Genomic DNA, 27,750 nt, shown 5'->3' on the forward strand with positions numbered 1-27,750 from the left:
TGAGACAGCCATAAGACATGTTTCCCCCCCCCCCACAGAAAATGACTCAGTCATTTTCATGAGTCTGAGGCTCCTCTTATGAATATATTATCAAGCTTTCCAATCTTTTGGAACATTTCCCACAAGAATTTACCTGCAAAGGAATCTTTGTGCAGTTGCCATTGCAGGGGATAGTGGCATGCACATGATTCATAAGTATCAACGTACTCCATAGAACAGGCATGTGCAAGATCCGTTTCAGGGGCCTGCCAGTCGGTTTAATCCAGCCCCTGCGGCAGTTTATTTCCTGGGGTAAAATCCTAAAAAAAACCTCGACAACTTCAATCCTAAAGAGAGCTCAACAACTTTGGTCGGCCCTCACGGCCCTTCACTTCATCAAATCTGGCCCTCTTTGAAAAAAGTTTGGACACCACTGCCATAGAACATCTTCAGCATTTCTCTGCTGATGCATTTTGCAAGGGAGGTTACAGGCAATCTGTCTTTCTTCTCCTTTACAGATCCATTATAGAGTTAGTTATTGAGGAACACTTGGAAAACTTTTCAAGAACTCAATACCCCCCCCCCCCAAAGCAGAGTTAGAAAGGCGCTTATTTTAGAGTATTGACTGGTTCATGTGTTTTCTACCTTAGAAAAGTATGGTTCTGCTAGTGAACTTATTGAATTACTGGTTGCATTCACTCAGTCAGAACTAAAAATCTGAAAACATTCAGTTAAACACCAACTCTGCAATTCTGTGATTCTGTGACTTTTAGGTTAAAAGTAGGAAAACCACACTTAGTCTGCTCACTGCTAGTAATTTCCTGTCTCTTGCTACACTCCAGTTTTGTCTGATCTGTCCAGAAAGAGAGGCTGTTTCTTGAATGGGCAGTAAAATATTCCCAGTTCACAGAAGACAGCATAAACTTTCTAGACAGCTGTAGGTTTTTGCTTTTCTTTTATAGCCCTGTTACTGACCCAAATTCCAAACAATGGTCCGAAAATTTTGGATGGGCTGGCTCTCTTCCAGGAACTTTGTGATCCTTTTAAGATTTGGAAAGCGCACAAGCACCACTGTTCTGTAACTGGTTAAGCTTTCAGCAAAGGACAAGTGTACCAGTTTGGACTTTGTCACAGATTATGTGTGAGAGAGAAAATATGCAGCGGGTCCACTGAGTAGCAGTTTGTTCATAAGCTACATCAAGTTTTGGAAAAGAGCAGAAAGCAATCCGGTCTTGAGCAAGTGTCTTTTCATTGCAGAAAATTACTAAACCCATCAGGAATTCTTGCATAGTATGTGAAAGTAAATTTATTTGCTTTGCTCATAGAAATGAACACCACTGACTTCATGCAAACTTGTGTGTGTGTGAGTGTCAGAAGTCTTGATGAGCTGAGCTATACACAACATGTTGTTAGTGATGACTGGAATTCAGACTCGTTAAAGTCAGTTTCCAAGGTTCTTTCACACTAGTATCATTTCCAAAGTTTAACATGATATAGAACATGTTAACTATATATGAAACATATATATATTTATATGAAAATGAAAAATGAATCATTGGTTGTAATTTTTACAGAATTACTCTGCAGTAATTAGAAGCACTGGTAAGGATGTTGCAGTCCAAGCAATCAACATTGGCCCACGAGTTTGTATTCCCTCCACCCCACCCCACCAGTGATCTTGATTGCTGACACTGCCTTATTTGATATTTACAGACTGTTATTCAAATAGCGTGCAGAGAGGCTTCGACAGTTTTAGCCCAACGTAAATTGAGGGCCTACTATATGTCAAATATATTTGCATGATGGCGTGATCAGATCGTAAGGGCCTGTCCTGCTTTGCTCCCAGTTAAGTGACATAGTCCAGCTTTTCCCATTGGCCATGTGCTGGGATGGCTGGTGTCTCTGAAGAAGAACCCTCACAGGGAAACACAAATATCCAATAATCGAGACTGCCATTGGGTCCTGTGGTGGAAGGAGAGTCTTTCATGTGGCCTGGCTTGATGCCCATAACCTTTCAAAAATGGACTGAATTTTGGAGTGCCTGTATTCAGTGCAACATGTGAAACCACTTTCCTTTTACTCTTCCAAAACTGACACTGAATGGTAGTCAGCTATGTTTTACAGAGTAGACCCATTGAAGTTAATCAGCATGGCTAAGTTAGGTCTATTAATTTTATTAAGTTTTAGTAGGTCTACTCTCAGTTAAATGAATGCCACTCAATGAATTTCTTAGGTTGCTCTGCAGAACTTTTCAAAGCCAGAAGTGTTTCTGCAACATCCAAAGCCCAGTGCGCTATGTGCATTCCTCTTCTTCCAGTTGTGGAAGGTAAGCTGTGGTTTTTTACCTTGTGCTTCTGTGGTGTGGTTTCAAAGCGCAGTATGGTACGAGAAGGCCCCACCTCTCTCAAGTTCTGAGGCATGTGCAGAGGGTTTGGGAAGGGGGATGAGTGATTATTATGCTAAGCCATAATTTGTGAACCTCTGGATAAATACCAATCCTGTGTGAAATAAAGTACTTTCAAAACAGTGAAATCTCAAATACCAGTAGTACTAATCATAGAATCATAGAATCATAGAATCATAGAGTTGGAAGAGACCACAAGGGCCATCGAGTCCAACCCCCTGCCAAGCAGGAAACACCATCAGAGCACTCCTGACATATGGTTGTCAAGCCTCTGCTTAAAGACCTCCAAAGTAGGAGACTCCACCACACTCCTTGGCAGCAAATTCCACTGTCGAACAGCTCTTACTGTCAGGAAGTTCTTCCTAATGTTTAGGTGGAATCTTCTTTCTTGTAGTTTGGATCCATTGCTCCGTGTCCGCTTCTCTGGAGCAGCAGAAAACAACCTTTCTCCTTCCTCTATGTGACATCCTTTTATATATTTGAACATGGCTATCATATCACCCCTTAACCTCCTCTTCTCCAGGCTAAACATGCCCAGCTCCCTTAGCCGTTCCTCATAAGGCATCGTTTCCAGGCCTTTGACCATTTTGGTTGCCCTCCTCTGGACACGTTCCAGTTTGTCAGTGTCCTTCTTGAATTGTGGTGCCCAGAACTGGACACAGTACTCCAGGTGAGGTCTGACCAGAGCAGAATACAGTGGCACTATTACTTCCCTTGATCTAGATGCTATACTCCTATTGATGCAGCCTAGAATTGCATTGGCTTTTTTAGCTGCCGCGTCACACTGTTGGCTCATGTCAAGTTTGTGGTCAACCAAGACTCCTAGATCCTTTTCACATGTACTGCTCTCAAGCCAGGTGTCACCCATCTTGTATTTGTGCCTCTCATTTTTTTTGCCCAAGTGCAAGACTTTACATTTCTCCCTGTTAAAATTCATCTTGTTTGTTTTTGCCCAGTTCTCTAATCTGTCAAGGTCGTTTTGAAGTGTGATCCTGTCCTCTGGGGTGTTAGCCACCCCTCCCAGTTTGGTGTCATCTGCAAATTTGATCAGGATGCCCTTGAGTCCATCATCCAAGTCGTTGATAAAGATGTTGAATAAGACCGGGCCCAAGACAGAACCCTGTGGCACCCCACTAGTCACTCTTCTCCAGGATGAAGAGGAACCATTGATGAGCACCCTTTGGGTTCGGTCAGTCAGCCAGTTACAAATCCACTGAGTGGTAGCATAGTCAAGCCCGCATTTTACCAGTTTCTTTACAAGAATATCATGGGGCACCTTGTCAAATGCCTTGCTGAAATCAAGGTAGGCTACATCCACTGCGTTCCCTTCATCTACCAGGCTTGTAATTCTGTCAAAAAATGAGATCAGGTTAGTCTGACATGACTTATTTTTCAGAAATCCATGCTGACTATTGGTGATCACAGCATTCCTTTCTAGGTGCGCACAGACCGTTTGCTTAATGATCTGCTCCAGAATCTTCCCTGGTATTGATGTCAGACTGACTGGGCGATAATTATTTGGGTCATCTCTTTTCCCCTTTTTGAAAATAGGGACAACATTTGCCCTCCTCCAGTCTGCCGGGACTTCGCCTGTTCTCCAGGAATTCTCAAAGATGACTGCCAATGGTTCTGAGATCACATCTGCCAGTTCTTTTAATACTCTTGGATGCAGTTCATCTGGCCCTGGAGACTTGAATACATCTAAACTGGCCAAGTATTCTTGTACTATCTCCTTAGTTATTCTGGGCTGTGTTTCCTTTGCTGAATCATTTGCTCCAAATTCTTCAGGTCGGGCATTGTTTTCCTTATCGGAGAAGACTGAGGCAAAGAAGGCATTGAGGAGTTCAGCCCTTTCTGTGTCCCCTGTTTGCATTTCACCATCTTCTCCTCTGAGTGACCCCACTGTTTCTTTGTTCTTCCTTTTGCTACGAACATACCCATAGAAGCCTTTTTTGTTGCTTTTAACCTCTCTAGCAAGCCTGAGTTCATTCTGTGCTTTAGCTTTTCTGACTTTGTGTCTACACGTGCTGGCTATTTGTTTGAATTCCTCTTTGGTGGTTTCCCCCCTTTCCCATTTTTTGTACACATCCTTTTTTAATCTTAACTCAGTTAAAAGTTCTTTAGATAGCCACCCTGGCTTCTTTAGGCACCTTCCATGTTTCCGTCTCATTGGTATTGCCTGACGTTGTGCTTTTAGTATCTCCCTCTTAACAAACTCCCAGCCATCATGAACTCCCTTTCCTTTTAGTATTACTGTCCATGGGATCTCACCCAGCACTTCCCTAAGTTTTATGAAGTCGGCTTTCTTAAAGTCAAGAAATTGAGTCCTAGTATGCTTGGCTGCTCCTTTCCGCTGTATAGTAAACTTCAGAAGGGCATGATCACTCGCGCCTAATGATCCTTCCACTTCTACCCCACTAACCAGATCATCAACATTGGTTAGGACCAGATCTAAAATGGCTGTTCCTCTTGTTGCTTCTCCCACTTTCTGGACAATGAAGTTGTCTGCAAGGCCAGTGAGGAATCTGTTTGACCTTATGCTCTTGGCTGAGTTTGACATCCAACAAATATCCGGGTAATTGAAGTCCCCCATTACTACTATCTCCCTTCCTTTTGCATGCTTGGCCATCTGTTCCAGGAAGGCATCATCTATGTCCTCCGTTTGGCTTGGGGATCTATAGTAAACTCCCACAATGAGATCTCTGTTATTCTTCTCTCCCTTAATTTTGACCCAAATGCTCTCACTTTGGCTTTGAGGTTCTAAATCTTGGATCTCTTCACAGGTATACACATCCCTGACATATAACGCCACTCCTCCTCCTTTCTTGTCTGGTCTGTTTCTCTGAAATAGATTGTATCCCCCCATTATTACATTCCAATCGTGGGACTTATCCCACCAGGTTTCAGTGATGCCTATTATGTCATATTTAGTTCCCTCTTCCTCATCTTTTTCTTTAGACGCAGATTCCTAGAGAGTGAAAGTTGATCCTCTGGTATTTCTGTTGATAATGTTTTATCTTTCATGACTTCTGCTATCCCCAGGTTCAGCACCTTTGCACTCTGCCTTGAAGTTTTCTCATCCACTTTTTCCTGGTTTGCTAAATTCCTGCTTAGGTCTACTCTGTTAATGAATAACACCTGGCACTTGGCATGTTAGATAAGGCGCAAAGTTTCAGAGAGCCAAATAATTGCAATAGGGCAGATCTCAAAATGCAATCCAAGCCTTGTTAGGGCTGCTTTTGAGAGTAATGTACAATCTTAAAATGACTGTAGTGCATCTTGGTAGTGAGATACACACATACAAACATATACACACAATTGTTAAATTACATTTTTAGAAATATTTAGAACTGGAAGAAGGGGTTAGGAATCTGTAAACAATAAAACTGGAGTAAAGTTTAAAGTCACACATGTTTGCAGACTACACTACTGTATTAGCAATCTGAATAGTTTGTAAGATCCTGTCCTTAGTTGGAGGTGGTTAGGCTTGTCTATTGAAAGGTGCTCACAGGTGGCTTTCTCCATGGTGATCGCATGATTGAGGGCCCCTCACTTATCTTTGTTTGTACAATGAGCAGACTTTCAATTTCTTTGTTCACATTGCTGAACTATTTAAAGGGCAGATCCTGTAACTATTTGTATACACAGCTCACTGAAGTCAAACTGAACAAAAGCAATATCTGGAAATCCACATAGAATTTCAAACTGCGATGATCAGACAACTGATGTTTTATGAGCTTGTTTTCATCTTGGTTGCTCTTTGTTGTTGGACACTGGGATGGGGAAGAGACTGGAACTCTCCATACTTCCACCCCATTAAATTTGAGCCAATTTGCCTTTTTAATTGACTTTAATCAGTGCCTGAAATAGGCAAAACAGGAAGTAGGGTGGTCCCAAAACTGGAGAAAAGTGAAAGTGGGATGGTTAGGCCAGAGTCAGTTTTGGCTTCCTCTTTGTTGAACAAGCATCCTGAATTGCTTAGACAAATCTTATTTGGAGGTTATATTATATCTAGTCTTGAGGAGCATTTGTCCTGATTTGTTCATGGGGTGGTTAATATGACAATGAATATTTGTCTTGCATTTATCCTAATTTGCTTATGGGGTGTTCATACATCTGCCTGCTGGTCATTTATTCATCCTGCTTTTCAAAGCATTTTACTTTATATCTGTTTTGATAAATTTTTTAACTTTTATTCTTTGTTATAATCTATAGATTTAAACAAATACTATCTTCCTACCTGTCAGGTTAGAAACGCTTGCCTTTTATAATCCACATACAGCTTTATTGAGGTCCGTAGACCCAAAATACACAGTAAAGGTAAAGGACCCCTGACAGTTAAGTCCAGTCACGAACGACTCTGGGGTTGCGGCCCTTATCTCGCTTTACTGGCCAAGGGAGCCGACATTTGTCCACAGACAGTTTTTCTGGGTCATGTGGCCAGCATGACTAAGCCGTTTCTGGCGAAATCAGAGCAGCACACGGAAACCCTGTTTACTTTCCTGCTGGAGCTGTACCTATTTATCTACTTGCACTGGCGTGCTTTTGAACTGCTAGGTTGGCAGGAGCTGGGACCGAACAACAGGAGCTCACCTTGTCATGGGTTTTCCAATTGCCGACCTTCCGATTGGCAAGCCCAAGGCTCAGTGGTTTACAGCACAGTACAACAATAGTAAATATCAACAGTTATTAAGGTGTAAGATCAGCCTTACTAGCCAACAGAGGAGCTTTAGCCTGTAAATATTGATTTCTGATTCTTACTGCCTCCAAGAGGAATTTTGCTGCAGCCAATCTAATAGTATTAAACTTATCCTCAAGGAGAACTGTAGCATAAAATAAGTCATTAATTTTAGGTTGTTTCGTTAGTATTGGATTGATTAGATGCTTTGCTTTCTGACCTGTTTATACAGATTACAATGCAATAAAACATCTTGGGAGAATGGGCACAGCCTGTCTTGGTATGTGACACCAGCGAATCTTCTCAGCACTTCAGAATGGAAAACATTTAATCTGGCTTTAGGAAACAGACAACAGTAGTTAGATATGGTCAAATTCTTAAGGTAGGGAGATAACAAAAAACCCTGTAGGTATTAGATTCCTGACACAGATGGGCCACAGGTCACATGTGAGCGATATTGTAAATCACTAAAGCCAATATCCCATAATCTCTGTTTCACAGTTTTGAGGGCAGAATCATACCTCAGGTGGGTAAGAAAAGATGGGGAAAGGCCTATTGAAGAGGCCTTAAGTACCATGGTTTTTGACCAGGAGCTGATGTACTCCATTTATCAAATGAAGGAGTAAACATACAGATAAACCCATGAAAACATCAAATTTGTGCCCTGTTTCTCTGTGCTGTACTTTGCCTGTAGCGAGTCTGTACGTCCCGTTCTCTTTCACCCTGTAAGAATGAACAGAATCTCTTTCTGACGGTTTACGGAAGTTGGGACTCCCCCTCCCGCCTCCTCCTCCTCCTTCAAATCCCGTACTTTGTTTGCAGTTACAGCTGGACTAACAATGCAACATTTGAATTAAGAGATCTGTCAAGTACTGGCACCATAGACGGTTCCTGTATTTTGGCTCCTGAATGTCAATGTAATCCTGTGTGTCACTGTATCAGTGGACTCCATGAACTAGGCTCTCAGCCGACTGTGGAAAAGGAAATAATGTCAAAAGAAGGGAAGTTTGCCAAGGCCTAGATAAAGATGTGCTATTTTAAACAACCCTCGAATTTGTGGGCTAGATATAAAATATTAAAATTTAAATAGACCAGTACATTTATATTGGAAGAAAGTTTTTTGCTCTACCAGGAAAGTGTTCAGAACCATAAATCAGCATGGGAAATACTGGCACATGTAGAAGCAGCAACCTAATTATTAAGATTAGGGAAAGGCACTCTTGGTATAAACGCCAACCTGCCTTTTAAGAAGCAGTTCTGGATCTTGGAGGTACTCTTAAGCTCCTAACGGTACGATAGCCACTCCTTAACAGCATTACCATCTTGTTTAATTTCAGTTTTAACCATTTTAAAGTATGACTCCCACTGCTGCATTTTGAAGTACATATCCCAGCCATCTAGATTCCACAAGTTTTATGTGGTATGTATAGAACACCTCTTAAGATTTTAAAAATAAATGGCAGGGGAGTGTCATAAAATGATAGTAATTTGTAAATGGCAAATTCAGTAAAAATATATTAGGGTGTAATTGTGGAAGCTGCATCATGGGAATATTATTTCGAAAGTAAACAAGTAAGCAATTTGTGGGGTGTAAATAGTAACACTATCATTATGGAATGGGACATCCCTATTTTCATCGGAGAAATGTTGGAGGGTATGGATTTGTTTGTGTTTATTGTTTGTGTTTTGTGTGTTTTGTGTTTAAAATGAATATAAATCGATTTTCTCAAGAATGTTTACTTTCCTTTGTACATACGTCGGGAGGCCTCTGTAAGAGGGAAGGATTGAGAAGACAGGTTTATGATTGTTTAAGGTTAAGTTCCATTGAGTCTGTGCTGTTTTGTGGTGAGCCTTTTTAGTTAGGTTAGAATGGACAAGATTTCCTTGAGACCTCTTGATAAGGGCTGGTTGCTTGGGAACCGAGATTTCCTTTAGTTTTCCCGTAACCCCGCTGGAGGGCGACGTAGGTTTGGCTATGGCGTGGGGCTTGTCCTCAGGATGCTTCATTGAAGGACCTGAGTTTGTGGTTTTCTTTTGTGTTGTAGAAACTGAGTTCTTTATCGTTGGATTCTCCAACAGCTTCAAGAGCTTTTGGAAATTCATTTTTTTAGTCCGACAGAGCGGCTTTCCATTTCAGCTTCCCAGTTGGATATTTTTAGGCTTTTTCTTTTTTTGCATTGAGTTTTTTCTCTTTAAGGGGACCCTCCCTCCTCCTGAGCTGGTTGGATTCTGTTTGGTTTTTTTGTAATCAAGGCCCAGTTGGGTTTCATTTCCATTGGTCATATTATTAGTTGTTATGTGAAGGAAGGAGGCTTCTTGTCTCTTAATTAATTCAGGTAGGGTGGTAAGCAGGCACTAACTTTCCAAAGGGAAATTTTTAATTGGCTCCAGTTCTTTACTTAACTGTATAGAACAGTTTTTGAGCAGCTCATCCCTGACAGGTAAAAAATGTTGTTGTCCCGGTGCTGTAACCTTGGACTGTTTAGTTTTTTGTCTGTTTCAGCCAACTCAACTGAGGGGGAGCACCTTAATTTCTCTCCTGACAGTGAGGGTAAGGAAGTCCCGTTTATCCTGGTTTCTGTGTTTTTCAGGAATAGTTCCTGTTCCAAATATATTTCAGGGCCCTCTTTGGCTTTTCTGGCTTGTTTTAATTCGGTTGCTAGATCTATCCCTTTCCTTCTGTCGTTCGTTTTTGCCTCCCTCCCAGTCCAGGTGTGGTCGATAGACCACTCATGAGAATGGAGGTTTCCGGGATTGTTTGCTTCGTTTTCCTTAGGCTGAAAGTAGGGTGAAATTTTGACCTGCTTTTTCTTTGGGGGAGTTATAGTGGATTGTGTGGGGGAAATTCCCAGTTCTTGGTAGCACTGTCTTGTGAGTACCATGCTCAGACTCAGAAATAATTGAAGCTGCTTTTTCTGGCCCACGATTTTGAGGGCTTTGCTTGGGAGGAGTTCTTGTTGTTTTAAATAGTTTCAAAAGGAGGGGGAGATTAGATTTTCAGCCCAGCAGCTCCCGAAGTTTTTTCTAACAGGAGTTGGCACTTATTTTCAAGGGTTGAGCATTTTAATCGGAGTAATGTGATAAATAGAGCTCCTACTCACTCAGCAGAGACTCAGTGGAGACTAGACCCGGTGCCATCTTCTGGCAAAGACCCATGTATCCCTCTCCCTCTGTGAAAGCCTGTTGGAACAAAATTGTTCATTGTTTCAGAAAAATGCAGATAGTGACCACCTGCCATGCTTTGACAGGAATGCTGTTCCACAACCCATTGCATGTCCCACCAACCCCAGCCACCATGACCAATGACAAATGATCAGGGATGTTGGGGTAGATTCTTAAATATATCTCAAAGGCTGCTGCAGTAGATAGGACCCAAGTCCAAATTATGAGAAAGGGGATTTTGACTGAACATTAGGAAGAACACCACACATAGGAGTATTGGAAGCTGCCTTAAACCAAGTGAGACCATTGGTCCATCAAGCCCAGTATTGTCTACACCATGTGTAGGCAAACTAAGGCCCAGGGGCCAGATCGGGCCCAATCGCCTTCTAAATCTGGCCTGCGGACAGTCCGGGAATCAGCGTGTTTTTACATGAATAGAATGTGTACTTTTATTTAAAATGCATCTCTGGGTTATTTGTGGGGCATAGGAATTCATTCATTTTTTCCCCCAAAATATATTCCGGCCTCCCACAAGGTCTGAGGGACAGTGGACCGGTCCCCTACTGAAATAGTTTGCTGACCCCTGGTCTACACTGACGGGCAGCAGCTCTCCAGTATTCAGGCAGGGGCCCCTGCTAGCCCTGCCTGGACATGCTGGTATGCTTTCAAACTGCTGGGTTGGCAGGAGCTGGGACAAAACAACGGGAGCTCACCCTGTCATGCGGATTCGAACCACTGACCATCTGCTTGCAAGACCACCTATCAGGAATGTTGTAATGGTAGGGTTTTTCATGCATTGATGGGTTGGAATAAATGATATTTTGAGATTTATTATTCTTATTCCAGATCTCTTATTCTTATTCATCATGGCATGACCACCCACATGTAGCTTTTTAAACTGGCAGAAAAAGTGAGGGTTGAGTGTGTCACTATAGTCTGTGTCTTGGCTCTGTGACCTCGATTTGTGGATGATGGCTGTGGCTGACTGACGCGATAATTGAAGCCCCAAGCTTTAGTGGCTGAGTACTGAGTCTTGGCCCAGGAAATGAGATCATATGTGTGTTCTTTTGTTGCACCTTGTTTGAACAAATGGCCCTTTGGCCCTTTCATGCAGCACACAATTAAACTACGGCACTCTCCCACGGGAGGCAGTGATGGCCACCAACGTAGATGGCTTTAAAAAAGAGTTGGACAAATTCATGGAGGAAATTCATGGAGCCATGATGCCTGTGCTCTGTCTACACAGTTGGGGCAGTAAGGCTTCCGAATGCCAAGTGCTGGCAGTCACAGGAGGGGAAAGGGCTCTTGACTCGAACCTGGATTGCAGGTTTCCCACAAGCATCTGGTTGGCCACTGTGAGATCAGGGAGCTGGAACAGATGGGCTGCTGGCTCGATCTATTATTTATCATTATTATTATTTATTAAATATCTATATATTGCCCTTCATCTGAAAATCACAGGGCGTTTTACAACATAATCCCCACTCAGCCATGAAGCTCACTGGGCAACCTTGGCCCACTCACCATCTCTTAGCCTAACCTACAGTAATTCACAGGGTTGTTGTGAGCACAAAATGGGGAGGAGGAGAACCATGTACACCACTTTGAGATCCATGGAAGATAAAGGTGGTATATAAATGTAACTCCTCAAATAACTTTGTGTCCCCATCCTGCAGCAGTCTCTCTTAACGTTAGATCTGCAATCTTATAATCTTATATGGTAAAGGTAAAAGGTAAAGGACCCCTGGACGGTTAAGTCCAGTCAAATTGGACTATGGGGTATGACGCTAATCTCGCTTCAGGCTGAGGGAGCTGACGTTTGTCATGTGGCCAGCATGGCTAAACCGCTTCTGGCACAACAGAACACTGTGACAGAAGTCAGAGCACAGAGAAATGCTGTTTAGCTTCCTGCTGCAGCAGTACCTATTTATCTACTCATGCTGGTATGCTTTCAAACTGCTAGGTTGGCAGGAGCTGGGACAAAACAACGGGAGCTCACCCTATCATGCGGATTTGAACCACCAACCTTCTGATTGGCAAGTCGAAGAGGCTTGGTGGTTTAGACCACAGCACCACCTGTGGCCCCTAATCTTCTATGGAGGATTAGGGGGGCCCCTACTATTTGCTCAATGTGCACTTTTGACTGAGGTCAAGCAAACAAAGCCATTTATGCCAATGCAGTTAAAATAATAATCATAATAAGTTGGTTAAAATCACCATAAGCAACTTGTGGGATGTATGAAGAGGGGGAAATGCCAGCAGCACTGTCTTTAAAGTGCAATCTACAGGAAATAATAGACCAAAAGGATAATCTTAAAGGCTCTGGTAGGAAATAAATGGCACTGTGTTGTTGACGGGAAAAGATCTTGGCAAAACTGTTGTGACTGTTCCTGTGGCTTAGAAAGGAATTTCCTACTGACTGGACTAACCATTAAATATGTCTCTGCTTCTAGGAGGAGTTCGGTGAAGCTTTCCCAGAGAAAATGTCAACTTTGGCCATGGAAGCGCAGGGTCTTGACGAGAGAGGAAGTTTTTTTAAGGTAACTGAAAAGTTGTTACTTTATTTTGAGTAGGGAGACTTTTTTTCTTTGACATGTAAGGTACTTATCTGTTAACTGCTAATTCCTTTCCATCCTCAGTATTTAGACAAAGCTACAATAAGAAAACCTGGCTTTTGAACCATTGAAATTTGTATTTCTGCAGTTCTAGAGTTTTGTAATCTTAACAGAATAGAATAAACAATGCTATGTGCTGTATTTGAATCAGATGCTGTGGCCATTTGATAAGAGATCCAGCTATGTGCTCATTTGTAAACATGCTGCTATTTTCAATTTAGCTAGAATCTAGATATTCCAGTGTCTGTTAAATAATTATGTGATTTTTATATAGGCAAATACACACTGGTCTCAGCAACTATTAGTTTAGAATGCAGGCATGTACACACGGAAGCTGAAGTTTAAAGCTCAAGGATGATTAATAGATTGCTGGAGAGCTTTCAGTTTCTGCTGAAAACTTCCTTGATTTCGGGCATTTGTCATTTTACTTTGAGACTGTATGTGAACAGCCAGCAGTGGCATGATTTATTCTCAGGAAGATGACGTCAACAGTTTACCACTTAAAATAATGAAACTGGAAACTTTTGCTTATGGTCCGGTCCTTCAAGTGCACTTCAGCTATGGAATCGTTCCGTAGAAATTGAAGCCAGTTTCTGTGCTTGGCAAGTGGGGCTGAGCTGTCCAGACATTCAGGGGTGGGAGTGAGGGTGTGGGTGGAAGCAGACTGTAAAACAATGATGTTTCCAGGCTATATCTGGGCCTGCTTCCTGTCATTGTCCCACTCTCAACAGGGGCATAAAAGGGGCAAGCTGTACTGAAGGGGTGCTCTGTTCCCCCTACTTTATAGCCTTCAGGAGAGTCCACAGCCTCCTGAGGGAGATTGTTCCACTGTCGAACAGCTCTTATTGTCAGAAAGTTTTTCCTGATGTTTAGTTGGAATCTCCTTTCTTGTAACTTGAATCCATTGGTTCGGGTCCTACCCTGTGGAGCAGGAAAAAACAAGTTTCCTCCCTCTTCCATGTGACAGCCCTTAAGATATTGGTAGGTGGCTATCATATCTCCTCTCAGTTTCGTCTTTTCCAGGCTAAACATACCCAACTCCCATAAATGTTCCTGGTAAGTGCTGTTGAAAGTGGGATCCACTGAAAACTGTTATGTATAAGGTCTGAGACAAATCTGGGTTGAATTACTTAGAGGTGGGTAGCAGCCATTGCTTCTTTATCCCAGAATTCTAGGTGTGCAACCTGATATTTGTAGCACCTGGACAGGACTGATTCAACCTGCACCCCTCCATTTTGGAACCAAGTTTTCAGGCTGGGTCATTCCATATCAAGTGATCCAACTTTTTTACCTCATGTCACCCAGTTTTCTTAATATTTTGTACACTTGTTGAATGATCAAAACTAAGTTTAAATCAAAAATTCTAATTTTTTTTTATCTCAACCCGTTTGTGAGTTATGAACATTGCAACAAATGCTCATTTGCAACAAATGCATTTAGTTGTAATGTTCATGAAATGAAATACTAACAAGAATTCTTTCAAAGCATTATTTCTGTCATGCAACAGCATGCTATCACTCTGCTTTGGAACACATTTTTTAAAGAAAAGCCTGACTAGCTTTTCTGATACCTTTGAACTGAATAACTTTCTAAAGAAATGCCTGCAGCAAATGATATTATAGTTTGAAGTCTTGTTTATTCTGTTATATTTTACTCCAAGAAGACCCATTTATCCTAAATAGAACCCAGTAAGGAAGATATGTCTGTACAATATAAATAATGCGATCCCATTGAAATCCCAAGATGAAATTTTGCAGGTAGCTCTTAGAAATATTAAATAACCAATACCATTTTAAAGAAATTTTTAATCATATTAATTCTTTTAATCACTTTTTTAAAAAATTCAATTTTGTGACTTAAATTTAAAATTTAAGGTAAGTCCATAAGACATACCATATTAAAGCCCATGAAGTTCTGAAGAGATTGGTGTTTTTAGTTTTGATGTATCTCAATCCAGGGCTGAGCTTTTAAGGTTTTTGTGTAGTCTGGTAAGACCAAATTTGTACTTTTTAAAACAAAATTCAAACCCTCATAACTCACAAATGGGATGAGATAAAAAATTAAAAAATTAGATTTAAACTTAGTTTTGATCATTTAACAAGCATGCAAAATATTAAGAAAATTGAATGACACGAGGTAAAAAAGTTGGATCACTTGATATGGAATGACTTTGCTGATCTCATTCTGTAGCATCAGTCTAATTTTTGAACTTTGTTCTCACCCCCTGCTTTGTGTAACACCTTGCCCCATCCTTCTGTGACTTTTGGGTTGGTCCCAATAAAGGTATCACCCAGTTGTGAGTCTGGCACTCCTTTTCCTGTCATTGCCTTATCAATTTACTCTGTTTCCCACAGAGCATTTGAAGATACCCGTATTTGGATTCACCTTAAATCAGTTCTGGTGTTTTCAGCTTGTCTGCTCACTGTGAAGAGAAAGAGGGGGAAGCCATTATTATTTGGATAAATGGAAATACAGTCATACCTCAGGTTGAATGCACTTCGGGTTGAGCGCGTTTGAGTTGCTTCCGGGTTTTGCCGCTTGCGCATGCGCAGACGCTCAAAATGACGTCATGCGCAGAAGCGGCGTAAAGCGACGCGCACGTGCACAGACATGCCGTCGCTAGTTACGTTTGCTTCTAGATACGAACGGGGCTCTGGAACAGATCCCATTCGTATCCAGAGGTACCACTGTACAGTATGCTTTGTAATGTCGTAGAAGAACAATGTGTGGTTCCACTCTTAGCGACTGTATTTGCAGTGGAATGTTTTGTATGTGCTACCACAGAGCAAACTTTTTCAGCAAACTTTTTGTCAGCAAACTTTTTCAGCAGGGGGCCGGTCCACTGTCCCTCAGACCTTGTGAGGGGCCGGACTATATTTTTTTTTGGGGGGGGAATGAATGAATGCCCCACAAATAACCCAGAGATGCATTTTGAATAAAAGCACACATTCTACTCATGTAAAAACACACTCATTCCTGCTGTGTCCACGAGCCGGATTGAGGAGGTGATTGGGCCAGATCTGGTCCCCGGGCCTTGGTTTGCCTACCCATGGCTAGGGTTTGCCGATCGGGAGGTCGGCGGTTCAAATCCCTGTGACGGGGTGAGCTCCCGTTGCTTCGTCCCATCTCCTGTCAACCTAGCAATTCGAAAGCACACCAGTGCAAGTAAATAAATAGGTACTGCTGCAGTGGGAAGGTAAACGGCGTTTCTGTGCGCTGCTCTGGTTTCGCCAAAAGCGGCCTTTAAAGCGAGATGAGCACCGCAACCCCAGAGTCGTTTGCAACTGAACTTAACTGTTAGGGGTCCTTTACCTTTACCTTTTTACTGGAAAGAGGTGTGTCAGATGCCTGCATAGTGGACTTCTGACTGGTGGTGAATGCACAAGCAGAGGAGATATAAGTAAAATATTAAAGTTATGTTTTACATAGCGTTCATTTCTGCACTGCTGTGTGAAGATGGAGTTTTCTCAGAATGAAATACTGCTTGTATCATCCATGTTTAGAGCTTGCGGTGTGGATCCCTCTGGTGGACAGAACTGTGAAAGATACGCTCTTTAAAGAGCCCAATATTTCATCATACCCAGACAAAAGCCAGATTGTATGTGGCTGGCTGCTCAATTCTCAGTTGCTCCCATTGAAAGATACAGGCTTTGCCTCACACTCAGCAATCTGCAGTGTGGAGTACAGTGGTACCCCGCAAGACGAATGCCTCGCTAAACGAAAGACGAAGATGAAAGGGTTTTCCGATTTTTAGAGGCTTCGCAAGACGAATTTCCCTATGGGCTTGCTTCGCAAGACGAAAGCCCATAGGGAAATCTCCTGGGACAGCGGGGAAGCGCAGCGCACCTTCTCCTCTGTTCCCAGACCTGTCCTGAAGGCTTGTGGTGGGAGGTCCGGGAACAGGAGAAGGCGCGCAGCGCTTCTCCTCTGTTCCCGGGGCTTGCGGTGGGAGGAGGGTTTTTCCTTCCCACCGCCAACATTCAGAACAGCATTCTGAATGTTGGCGGTGGGGAGGAAAGCCCTCCTCCCACCGCAAGCCTTCAGGACAGGTCCAGGAACAGAGGGGAAGGCGCGCAGCGCTTCTCCTCTGTTCCCGGACCTGTTTTGAAGACTTGCGGTGGGAGGAAGGTTTTCCTCCCCACCGCCAACATTCAGAAGGCTGTTCTGAAGGCTGGCGGTGGGAAGAAAAGCCCTTCTCCCCCGCCAGCCTTCAGAAGAGTTCCCGGAGGGCTGCCTAGGCTGCGGATAGCAGCATGCTGCCCCGCGCAAGGGGCGCTCTTAAGCAGAGCGCCCCTCGCGCGGGGCAGACATTCGCAGCTTGGGGAGCCCTGCAGGACTTCCCCGCAGGGCTCTCCAAGCTGCGGATAGCAGCCTGCTGCCCCGCACAAGGGGCGCTGTTAAGCAGAGCGCCCCTCGCGTGGGGCAGACATTCGCAGCTTGGGGAGCCCTGCAGGACTTCCCCGCAGGGCTCTCCAAGCTGCAGATAGCAGCCTGCTGCCCCTATCCGCAGCTTGGAGAGCCCTGCGGGGAAGTCCTGCAGGGCTCCCCAAGCTGCAGATGTCTGCCCCGCGCGAGGGGCGCTCTGCTTAAGAGCGCCCCTCGTGCGGGGCAGCAGGCCGCTATCCGCAGCTTGGAGAGCCCTGCGGGGAAGTCCTGCAGGGCACCCCAAGCTGCAGATGTCTGCCTCGCACCGGGCAGCAGGCTGCTATCTGCAGCCTAGGCAGCCCTCCGGGAACTCTTCTGAAGGCTGGCGGCGGGAGAAGGGCTTTTCTTCCCACCGCCAGCCTTCAGAAGGCTGTTCTGAAGGCTGGCGGTGGGGAGAAAAGTCCTTCTCCCCCCGCCAGCCTTCAGAAGAGGTCTGGGGACAGACTGTCCCTGGACCTGGTCTGAAGGCGGTCTCCATAGGAACGCATTAATTGATTTTCAATGCATTCCTATGGGAAACCGTGCTTCGCAAGACGAAAAACTCGCAAGAAGAAAAAACTTGCGGAACGAATTAATTTCGTCTTGCGAGGCACCACTGTATAGCGACAGCAACACTGTCCATCACCCCCAGACACTTGCAGGGGTATAAGTACACCCTGAGTACTTTTAGCTGAGTGATTACCATTCACTGCTGTGGTAAAAATAAAACAAATTACTGCACTGGGGGCAACTTCACAGTGGCAGTAAATTATCTCTGTATGGTGGGCTGCCAGGCTCCATTTACTGTGAATCTATGGGAACCCCTGTGCACCCCAGGGGTTTCTGTAACATAAAATCTTTCACTTCCCACATGAACCTGTGTTCTGACTATGATAACAACAGACATTTTGAGGCCTGTATAGCTAAATTGTTGCCTTTATCAATTGGTGATGCTAAGTTGCAGTACAGTGTGCCTTTGTGTCCAGCAGGGGTCACATGAGCACCAGAAGCTCCAGCAAAGCAACACGAGCCCAGGCCACAACTTCACAGATGTGGTGAACAGGCATTGTCTTCAGGGTTCCTTGCCTGTGTAAGTTGTGCCTTGCTAGGTTAGACTGAAATCCACTTTCTAAGAGTCTCAGAAGACACTAGAAATTGACCCAGGGTTTGTGTCCTACCTTCCACAACCATCCTCATTCCTTCTATAATGGTTTGAAGTTTTAGACAGAAATCCCTCAGAAGTGAAATTGTCCCTTGATCTCAGAAAGTGAGCACCATCCTGTATTCACCAAATGTGCCATTGTGCACAAACCTGTTCAGCTTTCAAAGGAACCAGAGTAGCAGAAGTGGTGTAATAGATCGGAAGATTGCTATATTGTGAAAGTATTAATGGAGACGATATTAAGGGTTTTCTCAACAAAATAACATATAATCCAGGCTTTATTACTGGTACAATATTGGTGTTCTACTATATTATTACTACTACTATATTTTGTCAAAATCTTCTGCTTCTGCTTCAGAATACCGTTTAATTCCTGCATGTGCTTAAGAGGTATGAACAGTCAAATGAATTGCCAGGATTTTTAGTGAAAGAGAATTATGTTTTTGTTTAATACATGGATCTCTTGTATTTTAACCAGTGTAGTGCTGAGAATATAGACATTGGAACATCGTAGTGAGGAATTACGGTAATTTTTTCTAGGGGTGGACCAGCAGATTTCAAGTCTGTTAAATGTTGCAAATTACTTTGTATTTTTAATATAAAAAAACAGGGGATGCCACCCCTGCTCGTGTTACTTCCCAACCATTCACAGCTTGTCTATATATTTCCATCTTTGTTTTATTCAAACTTCTGTTATTGTTTAAAACCACAATTTTAAAACCTGCCTTCTCTTTTGTTCCCCCACCCTGACCATGCAAACTCAGGATGGTCTCGTGCAGCGCTACAAATTCTCCAGTGAGGGCTACGTGACGACAGCCTGACATTTTTGTGTATATAGGGAGAAATACTAGAATACACCTTTGTTTACAGTAGAGGTAGGGAGCCTGTGGCCTGCTAGGTGTTGGTGGACTATAGTATTTGACCCTGCTAAGAGAAAGAGTGTACGATAGGAGTGCCTGGCATGCTCTGGTCCATGGGGTCACGAAGAGTCGGACACGACTAAACAACAACAAAGAGACAGAGAAACATGGATAGAAAAGTACCCTTTGGTTACCATCAACCAAGACCTCAAATAAACTTTTAAAATAAAGGCTAATTCATTCCTTACTCATGCTTAGGGCCTTGCTGTGTTGACAGGGGAGCAAGCCTGTGCTTTTAGCCTTGTCCCTGACATTGTTGTGCCTTTCTGCAACAGCTGTGTGTTGGGCACGGTTGTCCGCAGTGAAATTCCAATGTGCGCATGCCTGCTTGTGTTGTTGAGGCTCCTGCGGCTGGAACACCTGCACAATTCTTCAGTGGTGTCCTGATAGTTCATAGCTGCCACTTAAGCATCAGCTCATGCACTGGAATTTCACTTCACACAGTTGCACACAGCATGTGGTTGTTACAGAAAAGGAGCACCAGTGTTGGTGGCACAGCTTAAAAGCTCTCCATCAACACAGTGAGGCCTACATGAAAGCAGTTTATAAATGGGGCTTAGCTGGTCCCCCCCCCCGATTTTTGGTAATAGTTTTCCAAAAATGTTAACAATAAAACCTAGCCAGAAGTAAAAGAGCTACAGGCAGGCTTCATGGAATCGAACTTGAAAGACGATAAATTACAGATATCAGTGTAACAGTTACTTGATATTTATAGGGTGGAGCAGCACTTCAGATACTTTCCATCTGTTCTTTCTGTACTTTCCGTACATTTTCTAAAAATAGATAACAAGTGGCAAAGGAAGGGCCTGGCCTGGTTTGGTTCTTAGAAACTCTGATCTATCTATTGATGCAACTTATTTCACTAGATGTTCCTAGCTGGGACTGAACAGTGGAATCAGTTTGGCCTTTCCAGTGTGAGGCAACCTCTGTTCTGGCAGGAAATCAGATACTGTTTTTTCCGGCAAAACAAATAACTTTGCTTCAGTAGTATTTCACATTAATTTGGTAGAATGTTGAAAGAGCTGTCTTTCCCCTTCATATGGAGGGTGTAGCAAACTCCCTTCCCATCTCACATAAGTGAATAATTAAGGGAGCCATCCTATACTCACGAAGCTGGCACAAAATAAGTGGCTTTAAGTGAAGCCACTGCAAAGTTACACAAGATCCAAACTCTATTCAGCCGTTGGGCTACTGGTAGCTAAGGCAGACAAAGCCTGGCAGAGGGAAAACAAGCCTTTAAAATAGTGTTTGATTTACACCACCCTTTTTTGTTAATAATAATAATAATAATAATAATAATAATAATAATAATAATATCTTTATTGTCATTGCCCCCTTCGGGGACAACGAAATTACTTGACTGCTCCATAAAAACACTAATTAAACAATACAGTATAATACAGCAAGGGAGATTAGATGACTTTCAAAGTCCGGGCTTTCCATTCAGGGCCGAGATCGCTCTGGAGAAGAAGCTGTTCTTAAGACGGCTCGTTCTTGTCTTCATCGCCCTGTATCTCCGTCCCGACGGCAAGAGCTCGAAGAGACAGTGACCAGGATGTGATGGATCTTTTACTATGTCCAGTGCCTTCCTATGGCACCTTGTGGCATAAATCTGCTCTAAGGTGGAGAGTGGGCAGCCAACAATGCTCTCTGCTGCCTTAACAACCCTGCACAACCCCATCCTGTCCTGGGTAGTACAGCTTCCGTACCACACACATAATCCATAAGTGAGCACGCTCTCAATGGCACGGTGATAGAAGGCAAGCAGCAGTTTCTGCGGAAGATGGTTTTTCCTTAGTATTCTCAAAAAGTACAGTCTCTGCTTAACTTCTTCATATGCTCAAGCTGAACAGGCTAGGATCCAGCCTAAGCACGCATACCCCCCCCTCCTGCTGGTCCTGCCCCCAGAATGCCCCCCTTTAAGGACTTAAACCAGCCTGGGCTCAGCTCAGCCAACTGGAGATGCATTGGTGTACCTCGAGCCGAGCTGAGGATTGCTACTTACACTGGTGTAAGCTGGCTGTGCTGGAACCTCCTCACTCAGCCGGAGATTCTCTGGATCCTGCCTTCTCATCCCAGCAGATCTTGCTATAGGATTGCTCCCTATGTGCCCAGCTTAACATTTCTTATAAGGATGATTGAGGAAATGCTTTTTCGTAGCTTTTATGATATTTTGTTGGGGTTTTGTGTAGGTCTCTTAATGCATTATTTTTTGCTGGAGAAGCCACATATAAATCTTTTAAATAAATGTTACCACCTGTTGTTAATGTATTTAGTTTTGTATTGCTGGGTTGCAATCTGAACCATTCTATAAGCCTCCATGAGGTAAATGATGTTTTCTCCTTATCCTGGTCTCTTTTCCTTCAGGAAAGGGAAGTCAAAATGGAAAGGAACAAAACGGGTTGTAATTTTGAGTGACCCATTTTGCCTACTATTTTATTGCCACACCTCTTCCACTTGTTTGACGTCATACTGTTTTTGCCCTTTCTCTAGCTGATTGACACAATCGCTTCAGAAATCGGAGAACTGAAACAAGAAATGGTGCAAACAGATCTGGTGCTAGAAGATGGACCCACCAGTTTACAAAGGTTAGTAGCATTGTATGGCAAGCATTTGGTGTGGTTGTGCTACAGAGGTCAAGAAGGTGATGTCTTCCACCATGCTGATTAGTTTATAGTACTACAACTATGAAATACTACTTGGTACTTTGGCTAAGATTTAAAGCAGTTTTCCATTGACAGTGACTAGTGATCAAAACTGTTGTGTGTTCATTCTTTTTATATGCTCTTGTAGTAATTTAGTGGTTACTGGGACATAGTTGTCCAACTTAAAACTAATAGCATGTAGAGTCTTTAAGAACTGAATGTAGAAATGTATCTGGCTTTCAGGTTTAGTTACTGAGAGATTTCAGCCAAAATTACAAAAGAGCATGCACTTTTTATTGCATGAATATATTGAGGGCAGTGAAGAGGGGCAGCTAATTAGGTTTAGACAGGAAATAATTGTTCTGTATGTAGAATTTATGCTTCATTTAAACCAGATCTGAGATACTATTTGTGTTTAAACTACTGTTAAGTTCAGTAAGAACTGAGATTCTCACAATTTACAAACTAGTTTGAAAAATTTCAGATGGGAATAGTCCCCTTTCTGTTTTTCTGCATAACTGCTGATGCTCTCTGATATATCTTTGAATGAAGTCCTGCTGCTGACCAGTAAACTGAAAGATTGTGGGTCAAGCTGAAGTTCATTTTGGATGAGAATGCCAGCCTGGCATGTGCAATGGAAGCCTGGTTAGATGTGGTGTGGGAAATTAATCGCTTTCCAGCTTTGCCTGGCAGACTTCCCAACAGAGTAGCCAATTAGCCCTGGGGAAACAGCAGCAGAAGTGCAATCACCCTTTCATAAAACTGAGTATTGGCCAGGCCTGGTCCCTCCATGAGGCAGGTGGAGGCAGGCGCGCTAGCTTGGCCCTACGACCATGGGTGCTGGGGCCATGCATGCTGCGGGGGCTGTGCGCGGCATCAGCACATCGTGAGGCGTGTGCGTCAGCACTCCCAGCAGCGTGCACAAGTGACATCAGCATGCCCCAGGGCGTCACTCGCACACGCCGCCAGGCAGGCTGATGTCGCGCGCGCACGCCCCGCAGCATGCCTGGCTGCCCGCCACCACAATTTGCCCGGCCCCTTCATGGAAAATGTTGAGGGCCCCAGGGAGCCGGTGCTAATGGGTGGAGGAATGCAAGGAGCACTTCCGCGAGAGCTCATGCGCCACCGCCAGAGAAGTGAAGAGAAGCCAGAAGTCACAGCTGCACAACTCCTGTAAGAGGGGCTTCAGTGGGGGTGGCACACAGCATGAGCACAGGCTGACACCTTCCCATTTCACCTCAGGCAGCAAAAGAGGATGGGCTGCCCCGTCTTTGGCAGTTGCCGAGTTTTGAGTGTGACACTCCAAGATGCTGGTGTGCCATCTACCTTGCTGCTGCTCCATCATCTTCATTCCAGGCTTGTTGAGGTGGTCTTAGGGCGATATTAAAGTTATTATCCTAGGCCAGTGTTTTTCAACCCTTGACCAACTACATTCTTTCTCTGGCTCCCCTGTGGAAGCCACTTACACTAGGGTTCTGTTGCAGAAAGTGAGGATTTCCCCATTCTGCTTCTGCCCCACCCCTTTCCGGTGCCATTTTTGGCACATGTGTAAGTGGAAGCACATTTGTCAACAGGAACCCAAGCAAGGCACCTGCTCTTCAGGGCTGAGCCCCAGGGCTGAGCTGACACAGGGCTGCCCTTCCCAGACTTAGTGTGCTCATGATGAGAGGCATGGAGAGGGCAAAACAAGGTTAAGATCAGAAGAAGAAATATTTTGCTATTGTGGAGAAGGAAAGCGTGAAACACACAGCACAGGAAACACATGCAGACATGGTCCTTTCCTGCAACACAGAAGACACTCCTCACTTTGAGGGTGAATTTTTTAATCCCCTAGTTTTGGGGCTGAAACTGCCTTGGTCATCTTGTTTTCTGACATACACTGGGAATAGACAGCAGGATTGTGTCGGTTTTGTTCTGTTGGACCTCTCGGTGGCTTTTAATACCATCAGCCTTGATTTCCTTCTGGACCACCCAGCTGGGTTGGACCTAAGTAATCTTACCTGGAGGGCAGGTTTCTGCAGGTGGTGCTGGGGAGTTCCACTTTGCTGTTGTTCATTCTTTCAGCATCCATATAAAACCACTAGGAGATGCTGTCTGTGGTACATTAATGTACAAAGAAAACCCAGCATTTTCCATTCTACTCCATGCAGGCAGTAGAAACCTTTGATCAGTGTATGGAGGCTGCGAAGGGCTGGCAGGTGGCCAACATACTAAGACTTAATTCAAGGCAAGATAGAGGAGGTAGAGTTGAGCACTTGGAAAGCTGTTGTGAGCTGGGACATTGTTTCTTCTGGATGGGGTGGTACTCCTTCTGAAAGGTGTGGTGTGTACTTTGTACCTTGCCCTTTGCATGTCAAGGTAGTGTCCATGGCCAACATTTGTGCTTTTTGACTGGTGCGCCAACTATGACTCATCTTAGAGAAAGCAGATCTGGTCATAATATGTTTGCACCGCATCCAGGTTGACTACTACCATGTGCTGTGCTTGGGGCTGCCTGGGAAGGCAGTTTGGAAACTACAGCTGGAGAAAAATGCTACTGCCAGGGTAATGTCGGTTACTTGGAATAAATAAATCCTTTTCTTTTGGACTAGCTCCTTGTTTGTTTCCAGGCTCAGTTCAGACTGCTGGTTCTGACCTTTAACGTCCTGAACAGTGTTGATCCATGGTATCTAATGCATCACTTACCCCTATATAAAACTGACAAATAGAAGGGGAAGAAATGAAGGCAGTGAGAGATTTTACTTTCTTGGGCTCCATGATCACTGCAGATGGTGACAGCAGTCACGAAATTAATAGATGCCTGTTTCTTGGGAGAAAAGTGATGGCGAACCTAGACAGCATCTTAAAAAGCAGAGACATTGCCTTGCCAACAAAAGTCCATATAGTTAAAGCTATGGTTTTCCCAGTAGTGATGTATGGAAGTGAGAGCTGGACCATAAAGAAGGCTGATTGCCGAAGAATTGATGCTTTTGAACTGTGGCGCTGGAGGAGACTCTTGAGAGTCCCATGGACTGCAAGAAGATCAAACGTATCCATTCTAAAGGAAATCAACCCTGAGTGCTCACTGGAAGGACAGATCGTGAAGCTGAGGCTCCAATACTTTGGCCACCTCATGAGAAGAGAAGACACCCTGGAAAAGACCCCCCTGGTGTTGGGAAAGATTGAAGACGCAAGGAGAAGGGGACGACAGGGGACGAGATAGTTGGACAGTGTTCTCAAAGCTACCAACATGAGTTTGACCAAACTGCAGGAGGCAGTGGAAGACAGGAGTGCCTGGCGTGCCCTGGTCCATGGGGTCATGAAGAATTGGACACGACTAAACGACTAAACAATAACAATATAAAACTTTGTTTTCCAGTTGAGAACTTCATGGAGGCTGTATTTCTCATATCATCATTGTCAGAAGTTAGGTTGGGAAGGGCTCTGTGCAGCAGAGGTGGGACAACAGATTCCTGTGCCTATATCTGCCTTTGACTGGACTTAACCATCCAGGGGTCCTTTACCTGTACCTGTACCTTTACCTTCACCTTCACCTTCACCTTACAGCCCATTGGTACAGTTGGGAGCTCTTCCACTGTGCTGACCTGGTGTGCATTACTGAGACATGGATGGTAAAGATGGGTGGGTCACATCTTACCCAGGTCTGTCATACAGGGTGCTTGGTGCAGCACCAATCCAGGCTAGAGGACCAGGGAGGTGGGGCTGTCGTAGTTCACTGTAGTTTGTTCTTACTCAATGGGAAATGTGCTTTAGAGTGGGACTAGAAAACCTGTATCTGAAGTTGGGTCTTAGAGACAGATTAGGGCTGCTGTTGTTGTGCTGTCCACCCAGTGGCCCAACAGCCTCCCTCACTGAGATGGTCACAGTGGTCCTGGAGGAATCCCAGACAAGAATTCTGGGTGACCAACTTGGGATTTCATGGCACCCATGGGACTGTCTCAGTTTGTCATAGGCCTGGCATACAGAGCTTGGCCTACCCTTGACTTTGTCTTTGCTCCAAGTAGGGAGAGGGATGTTTTGAAAACAGGAAACTGTCATTGAATGTTAATTGACATGATTTAATTGATGGTATTGTGCTACAGCTAATTCTGCTATAATTGTGACCTCATCTTTTACTAGAATGTCATTGTGACAAGCACCTGCAAAGGTTGTTAAGTGCAAAGGTTGTTAGTTTGCAAAGTACAGATACAAGTGTCCGCATTCCCCAATTTAACAGCAGTGGCAGAGGAGAGAACTGTTGGGCATTGTGTACTCACTGAGGGTAATTTCATGCTCATCCACCTCATTGTGTAAGTCGCTTCCACATGTCTGGGTCCTGCTGGTGGATGAGCATGACATATGTATTGAGCATGAGATTTGGCCACAGGTGGAAATATGGTAGCTTCTCATAGCAGCAGAAGGAACCATACCATGCCATTGTTCCTCCTGTGTACTAGTGTGGCAGTGGACCCAACTTCACAGATGCATCTCCCACACTGTAGTGGGAATGAGTAAATCAGTGTGGAGAGGAAGTACAGCTTTGCTGTCTCTTCTCTTGAAACCAAACAGGAAGAACAGGAATGGAAGAGAAGAGCCTTGGTACTGCCTCCTCTTCCCACTGACAAGTCTGTACGAGGAGTTATGAATCATCATTCTGCTCAAAAGGGTAGTGCTATGTGAGTGGTGGATGAACTGATGATGCTTGGGCACCAGCTTCTGCCCCGTAATATTTTTCTTATTACAAAATACTTTTACTTTCGCTGGAATGTAAATGCCCTCCTTCAATGAAGCATAGATCAGCTGTGTAATTGAGGTGTTTTGTACCTGCTCCATGGTAAGTCACCTGCAATGAGTCTTACGGCTCCAAGTGCTCTGTTCTTGTGCTGGCGCAGTGCTATACAATTCTTCATTGTGAAGTCATTTAATCAGTCCATTGTGACTGGCAGAACTGGAAGATACATTAGAGAGAGAAATAGCTTTAGCCTGTGATCTTGAGGAAGCTTGTCAACATGTCTCTTAAGTTCCCAGGCTTCTTGTCCCAGAGTTTAGTTTCTGCGTCGCTAGATCACTTCTGTAATAGTCACTTCTGATGTGAGTTGCAGGATGCTTTTCCGACTCAGTAAAAGACAACTGCAATCATACATTCTAAAATAGGCTTGTGACGGAGGGAAGAAAGTTGGACCTTCATTGTAGTGCAGGTGTTAAAGTATGGAATGGATGCATAAGGTCTTGTGTTCCTCAAAAAAAAAGGTAAAATCCTGAAAGTTGTACTGGAAGCTGCATAGAGCATATAAATTTGCTGGACATTGTTTCATTTATATATATTATATATAATCAATGTCCAGCAAAATAACAGCTTATAATACAAATGTGTGGCTAACTTTTTGAAAATGAGGTAAATAGTTTATCATTTTATGGTGGAACAATAATTATATAATGTTTCAGAGTGCTCATAGTGCTTCATGTATATTAACTCAGAAATCTTTACAACAACCCTGTAAGGTAAACAAGTATAATTATCTCCATACCACAGAAGTGGGGGCTTGGGTAGAATAAGAGCCTGCTGAAGGCCACACGGAGGTGAGATATGAATTAGGGACCTCCTGTTCACAGATTGCATTACATACCACTTGCTTGGTTGCCACTCATCTTATGGTATTATCTAGGGTTGCCATATTTCAAACCAGGACACCCCAAAAGTTTTTTTTTTTTAGGAAACCACCCAAACTCCCCCTGGATGTCAATTCCGCCTTTGAAATCCCAGTAATGTCCATATGTATGGCAGCCCTATATTAACATAAT

The 27,750-nt window shown here is 43.8% G+C and overlaps 1 protein-coding gene across 9 annotated transcripts in view; it reads left to right on the plus strand.

Annotated features, from left to right (window-relative positions):
- Positions 1-27,750, plus strand: part of RIN2 (Ras and Rab interactor 2) — a 73,816-nt gene that overhangs the window by 4,708 nt on the left and 41,358 nt on the right. For 4 of the 9 annotated variants that reach the window (XM_083519149.1, XM_083519148.1, XM_083519147.1 and 1 more), the window contains exons 2-3: positions 12,677-12,763; positions 21,818-21,912. In XM_083519149.1, the coding sequence (XP_083375275.1) occupies positions 12,707-12,763; positions 21,818-21,912 (152 nt within the window). In that variant the 5' untranslated portion in view covers positions 12,677-12,706. Of the gene's footprint in view, positions 1-2,212; positions 2,306-12,676; positions 12,764-21,817; positions 21,913-26,223; positions 26,259-26,522; positions 26,625-26,929; positions 27,199-27,750 lie in introns of those variants that run through there. The other 5 variants (XM_083519154.1, XM_083519151.1, XM_083519150.1 and 2 more) reach the window with 5 other exon arrangements.

This window comes from Podarcis liolepis (genome assembly GCF_965112155.1).
Source record: "Podarcis liolepis genome assembly, chromosome: 8".
In the NCBI taxonomy this organism is placed as follows: Eukaryota; Metazoa; Chordata; class Lepidosauria; order Squamata; family Lacertidae; genus Podarcis; species Podarcis liolepis.